Genomic DNA, 16,140 nt, shown 5'->3' with positions numbered 1-16,140 from the left:
TCTATTCTCGAAATTTTTAACATATTCCTCTTTTATTTGTTTTGTGTCGTTACTCAGAAAACGAGTTTCATTTATTTGAAATTAATTTTAGTAAAAAATAGCAAAGCTTGCTAGTAAGAGTTTTGTGTTAGTGTTTGACAGGTGAACGACCGCTGATAACGTGTGGCCTTCGAAAATTATCTGGGCCAAGTGGAATTTTGTATATACGATACATATGCATAATATATTTCTTATGCTCTCTATTAATCCTCACACATTATTATTATAGTACACGTACTTCCGTGTTTTATTCTCTCGACATGTTGTGCAAAATAAGATAGATATTATGTCTGTCTATCAAAACAATGTTTTAAAATGTATGTAGGTAGGATATAATTTTTTTCATACTGATTAATTTCTCAAATCTATAGTCATACTACGATTACCATGTACTAGAAATCAGCAATAATTACTTCTATAAGATTGTATATTTAAGTACATTAAAAAGTGTTGTTACGAAGTAAGACTTGCAAAAGAAATTTATAAAAATTGGAAATAGTTTTTTGAACAAGCCACATGAAATATACTTCGAAAGACAGGTGCAAAATAATAATAAACGAAAAAGTTAAATTTTATTATCAAAAGAAAAAAATATGTCCAATATTCACTAAATACATAGTATGTATATTCTACGTTTGCGCTTTCATTTCGTTAACACAAATCAAGCTTAATGGTAAAAGCTCTTAAGCTTTTCGTATAACAACATAACGAATAAGACAACAACTTGCAAGTACTCATTCGCCAATGCTATTTCTAACATGAACTGCAGATTTTTATTCTATCAGTTTCACAGGACAGCACAACGTTGTATATTTTATCGGGCAAAATATTTTTGGTGAATACATTTTCGTAAATTTAGTGCAAGATGCTTTTATGAACATCCCGTCTTGAGGTGTGACTATTCAAAGTGTATTAAAATAATGTACATATACATATGTACAAAAAGCAATAACATAGAAGTGCAAGAACATAATGTTAATAATTTACCGACTCTTTGAATGCCAATAAGTTTACCGACAAAGATTTGGCACAAAGTACAACTAAATTTGTTAACAATAAAAAACTAAAGCGAGCAATAGACATTACGAATACTTGCATGTAAATAGAAGTGAAAAAATATTAATTTTTGTGTAAAAAAATTTAACTTTCCCGTTAAAATAAATAATGAATATTGCGGAAGATATCGCTATCTAATTATAGTTTATGAACAAACAAGTTTCGAGCGAATAAAAAAATATATTTTCAACCAAAAACATTACAAAAAAAATTAATAATAATGACTGTAACCAAAGCTACAAATGGTGGAGTAGGACTGATTGAACATGTTCTAGCCGGTAAGCGAAATAAATTTAAGTGTTTATTCCCGATAACCAGTTGAAGTTGAGAGAGAACTTTTTGAATCGATTAGTTTCTTTACGGCATTTCGAGAGTAACTACAAATACATTTGTAATTAGATTGTAACTTCCTTCGACAATGTATGTGTATGTGTTTATACCTTTTTAGCCGATTTTTTATTTTTATCTATAAATTTTGTATTATCATTTTAAGGAACAATAGAAAAACCGTATTTCTACAAACTTAAAAAAAAGTATCGAAATGTACATATGTATAGATTAGTATATATGTACGTATGAATAATCGTTTCATTATGGAACTGATAACAGTGTCAAAAATTCCGCATAGAATATAGAATACCCACACTCTACCATTATTAATTTTTATTGGGTCAAATTCGCACAAATTCATAATACATACATGTGCCTAAAAATATTCAGACATATGAACGAAAGCTACATTCATACATATGTGTGTACTAATAGTTAGGTCAATGAACGTTGAAAACGTTGAAAGCGTTTCCAAGGCCAAAGCCATTGAAGTCATTTGCCGTTTGATGGTATGGGGAATAGTAGTGGTGTGAGACAGTTTGGCACATACACATTTCAATGTTTACACAAGCTTAAGCACTCTAGATATTGTTTATAGTCACCTCCAATGATAGTCGCTTGTGTGTGAGTATTATATACTGAATTAAAAAAGCTGTATCTGGAAAAGCTTTTATGATTTGAATGGCAGGAATTCATAAAATTTGTCAAGAAAAATGTGTACAGTTTATAGTTCTCGCTCTTTTGAATTTCTATTAGATTTTGGGGGTTTGAGACAGTTTTTTAGGAACATTACACACCCCCATATATGAAAAACTCCCTTAGCCGGACAAAAACACTCCGACGGTTGGGTGTCTGGTTCTGAGAATTAAATGTTTCTGTTCATAATTTGTTTTATAACGGAGAAGCGCGAAGCTCTTCCTACATCTAACAAGTGCATAACCATGAATTGCAATATTTAATTAATATGTATAGTTAGTGGTTTTACATAGTCTCATAAAGTTATAAGTTATAACGATCCGAAAACATAGCGTTCAGAGTTGTACTTGCGTAAACTTATTTTAGTATGCAATCCAACAACAAATTTTTTAAACTAGTAAAAAAATTTGTGATTTTATGATTTTACGATGCTTTATGACACGTTGTGAGTACCCCAATAATGTATTAAAATATATGTACATATGTATTATATTGAACAAAGACAAGAAACTAATCGCAATAACTTGAAATAACCCCTATTAAATATTCTGTAACTTGGGGTTCCAAATGAAACTATTTAAGCTTTTAAGGTGGAATTTTCTAAGCAAAGCTTTCAAAAGTATACACATACATATATATGTGTATATTAGGGCATGCGATATTTCCAAAATTGATCTTTTAATACCCCGAACAGGGTATATTATGTAACTTTGCCACGAAGTTTGTAACACCCAGAAGGAAAAGTCGGAGACCCTATAAAATATATACATAAATATACGAACTAGTCCCTCAGTTTTTTAGATATCGTTTTTTTGGAAACGTCATTTTCTCTTCAAGAAGCTGCTCATTTGTCGGAACTGCCGTTATCGGACCACTATAACATATAGTTGCCATACAAACTGAAGGATTGAAATCAAGTTCTTGTATGGAAAACTTTCACATTTGACAATGTATCTTCACAAAAGTTGGCACAGATAATTATGTAATATACGAAGAAATTGTTCAGATCGGCGTACTATAGCATATAGCTGCCATACAAACTGAACGATCGGAATCAAGTTTTTGTATGGAAAACTTTTGCATTTGACAAGATATATTCACGAAATTTGGTATGAGTTATTGCTCATAGAAATAATGTAATCTTCGAAGAAATTGTTTAGATCGGTAGCATATAGCTTCCATACAAACTGAACACATAGTTACTAAAAGAAATACACCTGTGAAGGGTATATCAGCTTCGGTGCAGTCGAAGTTAACGTTTTTTCTTGTTTCTTTTGTAAACGCTTCGTTTTCTTATAATATTTGTGCTGGGTGAATTTGGGTGGACTGGGTCACCCGGATTTCAACTTTTCTCGTCATCCTGATTATTTATATACACATACATATGTATCTGTATCTATCTCGATTAGTTTTAGATACAATCGCTCATTTAATTTTTTCTATGCCAGAACATAGGCCCAAATATTGCTACTCTGGTCTTAAATTGATTTTTGATAAAGTTATCACATTTTTGGAGTCCCTTTATTTTTTGCTACGTTGTTACTTTTTTGCTGTGATTTAAAATAACAGTGCAAACGAAACAGTCATATTGTTTCAAATAATTTGATTGAAATGCGAAAATTTTAATTAATGTTAATTGATACAATAGTTATTTCTTTTGCAAAAATAGGCCGAACCACACATTGTTCTAAAGAAAAATGAGTTCTCATCAAAAAACTGAGATATCTTGATGAAACATTCTATGCGCGTTCCTTGGGAAAAAAGGACGAGTTCGTTCTTATTCGGGGATCGCAGTAGCAAGGGACATCTGTGGATAAACAATTTTAAAAAGTGGGTGTGGGACCGCCTCTATTCAGTTTAATGCTCATATCTCCTACACCACTAAACCTACAACAACCTAATTCGCCCAGCGCAAATAATATAAGCTGTCCTGCCGACAGTTTAAAATGAATGAAATGAATCAGTCAATAAGAAGCTTTTAATGGAGCCGGCCAAAACTGTTTAAGCCTCTAGGTACTGAATATGTGGACCCAGTGCTTATAATTGCTTAGCCCTTTCATACTTGTTTTAATTGCCTCTAACTTTTAAAGGAATGTTTTTATGAAAAAAATTATCAAGTCCTTTTTTGTGCAGTGGAGATAAGAAATTTATTGCGAAAGTTATAAATAATCACATGTTAAATATGCATATGAGAATAGTAAACTGATTTAGGCCTGGTTAAAAATCAAAATAAGAAGCATATTTAATTTGGATCCTGTTTTTATGACTAAAACAAAAACTTCAGGCGATGTTTGCAAAAAAATCAACTTGGAAAATAACGGACTCTCTAATGTTTTTATCTCATTAATCAAAAGTTTATATAAATATATATATGTAAATAACCCACAAATATATTTGCATGTACATACATAAGTATATTACGAGGAAGTGAACGATTGAACGATTGAAAATTTGCCATATATTTTGTTATTCTAATCGAAGCATATACATATATATATATGTATATACATTTGTGTATACAAAACTCATACTAATGTATGTATGCTCAGAACGCCTCGCCATATAAAAGTTGCATGTTTTAAAGTTGCATAATAGTACCGCCAGAGTAAAAGCTTTTTAAAGCTTTTGAAACAAAGCTTTTTCACATTTCAAATAAATCGAATATTTACTAAGAGCTGACTTTTGTCTGTACATACGTACTTTTTTACATACCTACATAAGTAGCACTACTGTTTTATGCATTGAAAAAAAATTTAAATAAAAAATTATGTATGTAGTAAAATGTTGAAATGGGCACAGTAAATTTAGCTTATATAACAATATTTGTCAATACAATCTGTATATTTCATATACTTACATGTATGTATGTACATATGTATTTATATATAGGGTTGAAGTGAGAAAACCGAGGCCGAGTAAATTGTGGAGAGTTGTTGGAAAAAAATATTCAAAACATTGTTACAGAGAACCGGACCCCCTGAGAACTCCAAGTTCGGAAGAATTGTCCACGATTTCACCCCCCTCTCCTCTTCACTGTGTACAAATTTAAAGAATTATTTCAGAATTCCTTTCATTTCCTAAAGCACATCTCACGTGTATGCATGACATACATACACATACATACATAAGTACATACTTATATGCTCCTATACGTGTTTTATTATAGAATTTAACAATATACAAAAATATATACATATGTACATATGTACGTACATATATTTGTATATGGGGTGAAATACTGTCAATTACGTCGTAGTCCATTTGAAAGAACAAGAAAAGTAAATAAAAAAATATATTATTTGTTCTCTTTATACACACGCTCATTTTTTCTCGCTGCTGGAGTTTTTCTCTTTCCATCATTGTTTTGCGCCTTTCTGGGTTCTTTCAAGGTTGTTCGGACGTTGACATTACCTATTATTTTTGGGAACTTTTCAGAGTTAACGAAACGTACATAGATATGCGTGCGCGTAAATGCGTTTACGCATATGCTTAGTGGGGTTCGTTTATTCACTTACTCCTCTCATCTACAAGCCAAGTTTTAGCTTCGCAATGGTAATATTTTGTTGATGCTGGCATTGGTAAGAAATACATGTGTGCGAGTAGCTGGATAATTAAAACTCTTCGAATTGTAAAAAATGAGAATATATCCCTTATAAAATGATTATTGTATTCAAAAATTTATTCTTTGACATTTGAAAAACAGAAGTGAATGGAAAAATGTATATGTAAAAACTTATAAGTGTATAAATTATTAATCATTCCAACGCAATTCGGCATAAGAGTAACGACAGTGTTTTTTGAAAGGGACCATCATAAGGACGCTTAGTACCAGACAACTTTTGGTCCAAAGTTTTCACGTAAAAAATTAAGTGTTTATGTACATATGTATGTATATGCGAAAACTTATATGTAATTCACTTATAACCTTGTTCAACAACAGTTTTACAAAGGAGTAGTAATATTTTAAGGAGAGAGCATAAAGACAAATTTGCTAAATAAAGTATACACATACATACATATGTATGTACATATGAATGTATATATGTACATACATACATACATACATGCATACATAACCATGCAAGGGTACATATGTATGTATGCGTCTGCACAGATTCAATGGCCGTAATTAAAGTTTCAACAAGTCAATGGCAACAAGAGAGGGAAATGAACTTCTATGCCTCCACACCAAGAAATTTACGCCAAAGTTGCAAGACAACAAACAAGCAGCTTTCGAAATGTTGTTAGCACTAACATTAGAGGACAGTTGTAGTTGCTTTTTGTTCGGTTAGTTACCTTACGCTTGATGGCAATGAACTAGAGAACCACTGACCAGTTAAGCGAACATCAGAAATTTCGATACCCAGAAACATTTCGCTTTGATTGTCGCAATACTGAAAACATTTTTTTTACATTTCAAGCCGATTTGAAATATAAAATAGAGCTAAACTGAAAATTTTTGCAAGCAACGACTTTATTAAAAATTATATTGTATATTGTATTAATTGTAAAATTTAAATTTAAGGCTCATATGAGTCATAGTAAAACCGAGTTAAGGTAGACTCAGAAAGTAGCGCCCATACGAAAAGCAGAATTAACTGAAAAGAACTAAATAGGTTTCCAAGCTATAAGTTTTAAGAATTGAGATATACATACGTACTTACATATGTACATTGTTCATTATGTGGTTGGACAATCGCTTTATCAACGTAACGTTGAGCGGGGTTTTTCGAAATTTCAAAATTTCAAAAATTTATTTTTTGCAAAAAAATAGGTTAATTTCTTATTGAAAATGAAAAATATTAAATTTGAAAAAACTCTCCAGCGTTACCTCTTACATTATGTATTAAAATCATGTAATGTACTATGTACATATGTATGTATGTATATAATTTTTTAGAATAAGCAAAAAGCAATCATCTAATCTTACCACATTTAAAGATATTTTCTATGAATGAGAAAGGTGATATTAATAAGACTATTTTTTTATTATTAATGATAAACATTGTAATAAAAGACGAAAGCTACTCATAGTGCAACTAAACTGGCAGCTCTGCCTACAGTGCGATGAGAGAAAAGAGTACAATCAACGAACCTGCATCAACAATTTACACAAATGGCATGTAGTAGAAGATCTTTGTATAAAACACTCTTTTCAAAGTAACTCAACGAGAGTGCGATGTACTTTGTTTGGGATTGAATTCATAAGCATTCATATATACATATGTATGTACATATGTAAATGCGCACACACTCATCGTTTGCATAGTTTGGTGGCTTTGAACTTCAGAGATAAGTAATTGATATATCCATTCATTTTATTTTGGTATATATGTACATACATATATATGTATGTACATGCATATGTACATCTGAATGTAAATTAGCAAAAATGAACTGATATTCTTTCTGTGTTTTGGAAAGAGAAATAACATAAAATAAATAATTATTATTAACTAGATATACAACAAAAGCAATAATGGCGTATTTAGGTTCATCCTTTATTAATGTCATAAATGGCGAATGCCAGACTATGGTAAAGCCCAAACGAAATCAAATAGTTCGGGGCACAATCAAAGTTCTCTTAGATTAAAAATTATAACTCTGTTTTGTACTAGTTCATTTTAAGTTCATTTGTAGCACACATTAATAAGTAGTAGAAAAATGTTCAGCAAAAATTGAAAAAAGGAAATTTTCGAAAATATTACAAAATTACAAGTCCCCTCATCTAAGCGACATTTTTATGTATGTTCTTATGTATGTATGTATGTGTAAGAATAATTATACAGAACAAAATCTATCTCTTAGTATGCTGGCCTAGGAATTATAGTTATTTATTTAGGCATATGTGTAAGTATGTATCATATACATATAAACATATATGTATGTATATCTATGTAAATATGTACATATATATAAATATACATTTGAAACACGTATACATTAAAGTGAATAACTTTGTATGCGTCCCCTCTCTCACTATAGCTCTCTCTATACTCCGCAGAAGTGCGGTGATCACTCGTTGAATGATTGAAAAATACATATAAATATTTGTGTATGCATTGTGTTTAAGTTAATAACCTCAGTCTTTCCCCGTACAAGTCATAGGCTTCCGACATTATTATCTTTGCGCATATAACCGCTTAAGCAAAATAAATAATACGAGTCGGATATTTCAAGAGCACATAAGAGCATATCAGGGTCGGGTTTTACGCTCACAAATATATGCACACTCTACATGAATAGACGTATAATCATCAGGGTCGCCACTTTTAACTCTGCTCCAACATTGCTCTACGGTGATGCCAACTAAAAGCAATTCGAACCCAACCGTGGCGAACAAGATCCAACATCAGCACTGCTTTTCCTTTCATTGACATACAGCGCTTCATGATGAACGGGTCGTGGATTTAGCGCGGTCGTATTGTGGTTTTTTTTTGAAACGTGTTATATTTATTAAAATCTCATCATTATTGTAGTTTGTGTTCGACTGATTAATTTGTTTTCTTTGGTCGTGTAATAAAATATATGATATTGCAAAAATGGTCATTTTTGTATAAAAATTACTTCATAAATATATTTGTATGATTTATGTAGTCCTTAAAAATGTTAGCTTCTTCAGACGTCCAGCAATTGTTACTAAAACTGGTGTGGCGCGAACATTAGACAAAAAATAAAGTGTTACTTTCCAGACAAATTACGTAGTTTCAACTTTAAACCTAAGTGAAATAGAATAGTTTTTAAATCCTGAAAATTTTAAAGCAGTTAAGAGAGGTATAATCTACAAAAGCGAAATTGTGTTTAACGTAATACATAATGAAAATGGTTATGTCAGCTGACAGTTCTGACTGTCATATTAGTAGTGAAAGTGCAAGTGCGCGGATATTGCTATCGCCATCGAAACATTTGACGTCATCTTTTGGAGATAAAAGTGAATGTCAACTGATTCTCAATACTGAAAGTGAATATGAACGCACATCAGTTATTGCATCGTCGCTTCATGGAAATTCACAGCAGAACTCTAAAAATCAATCACACTACCATTCGTTTAAACTAAACGAAATTCAACCAAGTGTACCACAAACCTCTCCAGCATCGTCGACATCTCATGTTATAGCTGGACCATCACATTTAGAAAATGCTTTGAATCTACCCCTGAACACAAGTGCATCAACTTATTATCAGCAAAGAAAGATATCACCCAGTTCTTCTGATGATGTTTCTTTGGGAAGTTCTCACGAAAGCCATAGAAACTTCATCCAGCATTCTAATAACCCGTTGATTAAAAACTTGGATGGAACACAGCCGTTTTCAACAAAAGTTCCATGTATTAAAGCATCTTTATCACGCATTCCTACCGGCAAAAATGCCCCAAATAATATTACATTAAATACTGAGATAATTTCGAATATTATTAGTCCCTCGACTATAACTATCACAGATTTGGAAAATGGTCGTTTCTCTCCATCTTATTGCACCTCATCTCATTCGTCATCTCCTCCCGAAAGTGCTTGTCAAAATCCTCACAATATTGTGTATGTAAATAAAACAACTTGCAACATCAAAAAAAACACTTTTCTGGTTCAACGTTCAAATAATAATCAGCAAAGCAATGCCCATGAATCGTATATACCACAAAATAATATAAACTTTAATAATTATGTTGCAAGTACAAATGATATGGCATGTTCCACTGTACATGTTGACAATTACACACAAAACTCTTCATATCCAAATCGTAATGAAGATATATATCACTTATCTGCTACTAACAATGTCGGTGTTGCACCAACAGATTCTCGACCTCAGACCCCAGAATATATAAAATCTTACCCTGTGATGGACACAACGGTAGCGAGTTCGATAAAAGGAGAACCGGAGTTAAATATCGGTAAATATGCAATTTATTTGAATCTAGAAGGTTTGTTTATGATTTATTTAATTTGAACGTTAATAGATAAATTACATATTTTAAATTGATTTTGAGGAAACAGCAGATTTGCTCACTTAATTGGTTGAAAATTGCATATGAATAAGTAAAGTTGCCATTTAGTCTTTTTTGATTTAACTTCTAATATGCTTGATGACAGATAAAATATACATATATAGATATATACAAACGAACAAAAAGAGAATAGCTGTTTTATCAGTTTTTTGACTTCTCATTAAAGCGGAAGTTTTGTTAATAATTGTCATTTCAACCGGTTTTATAAAATTTACTTTGTTGTTTAAAGAGTCACAAATGCGATGACTAAGACTGTTTATTGAGGAATATACCCTTAGAAAATATAAATATATTTGTGTATGCATTTACACTTGGATATTTACACATTTGAGGTATACCTACTATAATTTTACCAGAATCTATGGAAACGTGATCACCATATTTCATTTTTAATAAAAACCCACATATTTTAAAGTTAAAGTTCAAGTCAGTTACATTTACACATACATAGGTATATATTTATTTATATGTATTATCGCACTTATTCGAATAGTTGTACAATAACATAACCACTGACGTTTGCCAACGGCAGCAGTGGTAACTGCAATTCCATCAGTGTGCTCGTTCATTGAACTGTTTAACCAGCCACTGAGTTGCTCATCGGGTTCATTGCTTTCCATTTATATATGTACATGTACAGACACACATGTATAGTATAAGTACTGCGCGGTCATGGTAAACACAGCAGCAACAACAGAGCAGTGCGTTGCACTTGAATACTTGGAGTGAAGCAAGCTTTGTTGTTTTGGCTGGTATCACCACAGTGCCATACACATTTTAAGAGTTTGTACATATTTTTATATTTTGCAGTGTTTTCGTTTATCTTTTCTTCTTCCAACCTTCAAAAATCTCATCCAGATTGAAAGTGAAACTTTAAAAGTTAACCACTCTTTCAGTTTCTCATGTCAACAACCGTGGGGTAATTTGTATTGTCATACCACTCATTGTAACTTAAAACCGCGAAGTAATTTGACATTTGGTTACTCTGTCTCCCTATTTATTCATTGCAGATGCAAACTTGTAAATTGTCTTTCCAAGTTTACATATACATACATACTATATGTTTGTATGTACGCAAGCAAAACACAATCGAAACTGGTTCAGTTGCATTAGGAGTGTACATATGATTAATGTATTGAGTTTTAACTGTATGCTATACTATGGGGATATTTTGTTCGAGTATATCCCCATAAATATGTATGTGGGTTTACTATTTGTAATATGATATCTATTGACATGCTTTGCTTAAACAATGTTTATATATATATTAGTTGTGAACAATTACATATGTATACAATGTTTTTAGGTACCTATGTATGTATGTATGTAAATTCGTTTGTCATTTTTCTATTGTCATCAATATGAGGTGAATGCACAGTATAATTAGAGAAAGTGTTCATCGCCTTGGCCGCAACTAAATGGAAATTGTTGCTATTAATTTTTTGTTTCTTTTTTAGGTGTACATACATATAAGTATATATGAGGTTTTCCAGGCTATTGGTAGTTAGGTTTCTGTAAGCTACATTTTTGTAGGAGTAAAAGGAAAGTTTGTTAGATAACCACCAGTCTCTAAATAAAAGGAAGGACCATAACAAGCATACTATGTACATATGTATCTATATTTTTTAAGTTCCAATAATCTTCACATATAAATTATTTCAAAAAATTCGCGTCAAAATTTGAAGTTATAGAACAAATTGTTTGTATTCTCGACTTTTTTATATTTTCAATGAATTTATAACGTTCCATAAAATGTGTACTCACATAACGTACACACCCACTTTATAGATATGTAATAAAAGTGTAGAATATATGTATGTATGTATTATGAATCAAGAAAATATTCATTATAACTTTGTTATCCACCATTTAACTCACATGCGGTCAACGACTTAAAGAGTAACCTCGAAAATACGTTAAACTTTAGTTGACCTCAAGAAGGTTTGCGAACTTGCAAAAAGCTTAAATATAGGAAGTAAATTTAAATGTATAAACATACACATCCAACCATATGTATATGTACATATGTATATATTAAACGTGTTTTAAATAATAAAGCAAGCAAGTCTTCTTTAATTCTTTTATATTTATACATATGTTAATCATATTGATATTGCATGTAATTTTTTGTGAGATCATTGGTACATAATATTTATATATGTACATACATACATCTGTACAATTGAGGTAGTATATTTCATTCGCAACTTCAAAGTAGTGAACACCAAGGTTAGTGTTTTGTTTATTTCCATGCTATTGCCCCTAAATATAATATATTTACGCTTTATTACCACACAAGAACAAAAGCTATGTAGTTATAAACGTGAACATGAAAATAAGCAAACGTTCCGATGCTGACAGTAGCACGCGGTATTTATTTTTATTTACGGTGACGTAGATATTCATTACCTAGTAAGGTATAAAATGAAAATGTTCATACTCGCTATTAACATTGTTTTTTATTGCATCATATACATATATCGAATATCTAAAGAATAAATAATCAAATGAAGTGTCAGCCAGCCGCCCATAATTTTTGTGAATATACATACATATGTTTGTACATATGTACAACGTATACATGATTTTTCAAGTTCAAGGCAATTTTTCTATTATGAATGAATCAAGTTACATGCGTTGGACTTATGCGAGCAACAAACTAGACTGACAACTTTCTTTCTCATTCCAATAACAAACCATTACATGTGAAAATAAACTCATATACATACATACATATAAATATGTGTATATATAAACTTACATGAGCACAATTTTATTTTTGTTTGAGGAAAATTTTAAAAGCCGAAGACGATCATTAAGATTATTACTATTTAAGCTTTCTTGTCTGTGTGGATATGCATACATATTCCATTTACAGATATTTGTTTATGGTACACCATCTCAAACATTTCAAAGTTCCTTTAAACATAATTACCATTTAATGAAGAAATTATGCAAATATGTTGTAAAATCTTTTTAGAAAGGATAATTTTTAATAATTTATATTAAAGATAAATACTAAAACTACATTTTAGTCAAAAGTTTTACAAACAAAAAATGTATTATTTCTTACCTTACAGAATTTGATGGTACAACAGTACTATGCCGTGTCTGTGGTGATAAAGCGTCTGGTTTTCATTACGGTGTACATTCCTGTGAAGGTTGTAAGGTAAGTAAATCCTTAGAAATATTATAATGACAAATAAATCTAATAATTTATACGCTAAACGCTTTCGCTTGTGCTCGTGCATTTACTTACAAATATAAAAGTATGTGCGGATATATGTACATACATATGTATGTATAGCTTAAATTACTTTTATTAAAATTTTTACCATTCATACAAATACACATCCGTTATTATAGAACACGTTTCAAGGTTAATATGACCTTTTGGTTTAGGTATTCAGTACTAATTAGGAAGTATGAAACAGGTTTAGCTTATCGAATATTTCAAAGTAGTATCAGATTCGCACTCGTTTAGTGAAGTTGTGTCTAGATGTGTATTTACCTAAACGAATTCACATACACTTGTGTGAATAATAAGTTAATCAAGTGAATGACTAAATAAAAGACCTTCGCGGCTTTATTGGCATTTGCTTTTGAATTGTCAGATATTCTTTCAAATTTTATAAAATATTGTTTTCTTATGTATGGAGTGTTCCTATACTTCAAAATATAGGGTATCACGTATTCATATCTAGTTAAAATACATAATAATCTCCAAAATTCCAAAAATGTATAAAAAATTGTAATTCAATCTTATAGAGCAGAGAATACTTATGCATGTATGTATGTATATTCATGACATCCATATGTATGTATATTGATTCTATTATATGATACATATACATATGTAATACTTATCGTAGGCTTACAATAAATATACATACTGTATGTAAGTATTTCCATGTATATATTTGCAATTAATTACACTAAAAATTATTATTTATTTGATTAAAAACTGCTTTTCATCAATTTAATTTGATTTCATGCCGCTTATAAACAGCAATAACAAAATGCAGTCTGCAATGTGCATGTGCGAACACGATAACGAACCAAACCACGCGGCGCCGTTGGAACAACACAATTTGCTTTTATGCACATTCTTATTATTGCAAATCAATAATTTGCATTGTATACATTGCACATTTCTTTATATTGATTGAATTATTTGAATATTGTTATATTTACTATGTAAACTTTCACCAGAAACACTTTTTCACAGTTTTTCACAACTTTTTGGCACTAAATTCTAATTTTATACTTTCGTGTTAACGAATTCATAGACTTCGGCGACTGCACATATTGTTTACAATGCCAACTTTACACTCACCTAAACTAACATTTTCTCTGCATATAACAGCACAGCGGAGATGTTACTCTACTGCAGTGGCTATTAACAGCAATAAATTCATGTAAAAGTTTTAAAGCTTAACATATTGCCTGTTAGTTTGGGCAGTTGATGGATAACATTACATAGTCATGTGTGTTTTATTAGCTATTAGCGAGAATGTACTTTATTACTCAATGTAATAACAAGTCCGTTCTTTTCGAATGTAACTTTATTAATTAACACCAAGTGTCAATTCTTACATATGCTAGCATATATGTATGTAAGTATATTCGAGTATGTACATACATATATCCTGTACTAAACGTTTTAGTTTTCTATAGTTTGATCCACAGAGAGTATAATTTCTGTGCTTGTATAGAAAGTTTTAAGCTGTTCACCTGCAATTCCAAATTCGCTTTTTTTTAGACTCCACAACATTAGTAATCACACATACCCGTTTATGCATTTGCACTCGAAAAGAATACTTATATGTGTACATATCATACATACATACACATGCACATAACTCAACATATTTCCCCGAGATTCATGTATGTAGTTGCCTACTGATTTTGTCAGTTTTGCCCCAGCAAGCGTGGCGGTAATTGACCAGGCATGATGTTAATGAACTCATTCAATGTCAATTTTTTATATATGTATAAATATGTAGAAGAAGTAAATAAAGAGATTCGTGAGAATAGGAGCAAAATGTATTAGTGGTAGTAAAAGAGTATGAGCAAAGTTTGTGTTGGAGAGAATAGCAAACATGAATGTGTGCATTAAATAGTGTGCTCTCAAACAGGGTGCTTTTGTTGTGCATTGACATTAGTACATATGCTCTAAAACTTCTTTAAAATAAGCTTCTAAAAACATTATTATAATTAAAAAGAAAGCTTCTACCGATGCATTTAGTTCTACTAATGTATACGGGTCTGTAAGTAAAATAAAAACAAGTAAAACAACCGTTTCATTATAAGATTTCTAAAGACAAAATAATGCTATCAAATTATATTAATAATTAGCTGTCTGACCTAAATCATATCTTTTATATAATAACATCAATTATTATTAAATTGATTTCTCAAAAAAGTTCAAAGCTTTCGCAATTAATTGCTTTCCCATGTGCACATTTGTGTATCGTATAAGTATGTACATATATATCACTATATATGTACATATGCTCGAGTGATACTGTGGATTACAATAATATAAATATACTTATGTATATATACATACATGCATATACATATATGTATAACTACATAAAAATATCTTCCTTCAAGCAGTATATTCATACATTCTTACAACGTATGTATGTTCATATGTAAGCGAATATGTATATAATTTTAAAAGTGATTCCACAGCTTGTGAACCTCGCAGCCCTGTATCACAATAAACAGTTCAATGCACTTGGCCATTTGTGTCATCAACCTCTTGCATTTATTTAGGTTAGGCACAGTATGGCATAAAATGTGCTCGACTCAATAGATTTGCATCGTACTCTCTTGAGCTTGAAACGGTGCTCATTAATGTTCATGAAAAAGGAGTCAAAAATAGAGAACGTGAGAGACATTTTAAGAGTTGGAATGAAGTAGTGATAATGTTAAAGATTTTTATTTGTAAGGCGTATGTGATATGTATGTGAGCATTGAATTCATACTCACGAATTCATACTTAA

The 16,140-nt window shown here is 30.9% G+C and overlaps 1 protein-coding gene across 3 annotated transcripts in view; it reads left to right on the top strand.

The window, feature by feature from the left end:
- The window catches only part of LOC126763477 (ecdysone-induced protein 75B, isoforms C/D), a 43,025-nt gene that overhangs the window by 5,883 nt on the left and 21,002 nt on the right, over positions 1-16,140 (top strand). The window contains exons 1-2 of one of the 3 annotated variants that reach the window (XM_050481014.1): positions 1,301-1,373; positions 13,207-13,295. In XM_050481014.1, the coding sequence (XP_050336971.1) occupies positions 1,316-1,373; positions 13,207-13,295 (147 nt within the window). In that variant the 5' untranslated portion in view covers positions 1,301-1,315. Of the gene's footprint in view, positions 1-1,300; positions 1,374-8,723; positions 10,013-13,206; positions 13,296-16,140 lie in introns of those variants that run through there. The other 2 variants (XM_050481013.1, XM_050481011.1) reach the window with 2 other exon arrangements.

Source organism: Bactrocera neohumeralis, chromosome 6, assembly GCF_024586455.1.
Source record: "Bactrocera neohumeralis isolate Rockhampton chromosome 6, APGP_CSIRO_Bneo_wtdbg2-racon-allhic-juicebox.fasta_v2, whole genome shotgun sequence".
Taxonomy (NCBI): Eukaryota; Metazoa; Arthropoda; class Insecta; order Diptera; family Tephritidae; genus Bactrocera; species Bactrocera neohumeralis.
This window is presented reverse-complemented; position numbering and strand designations above follow the sequence as displayed.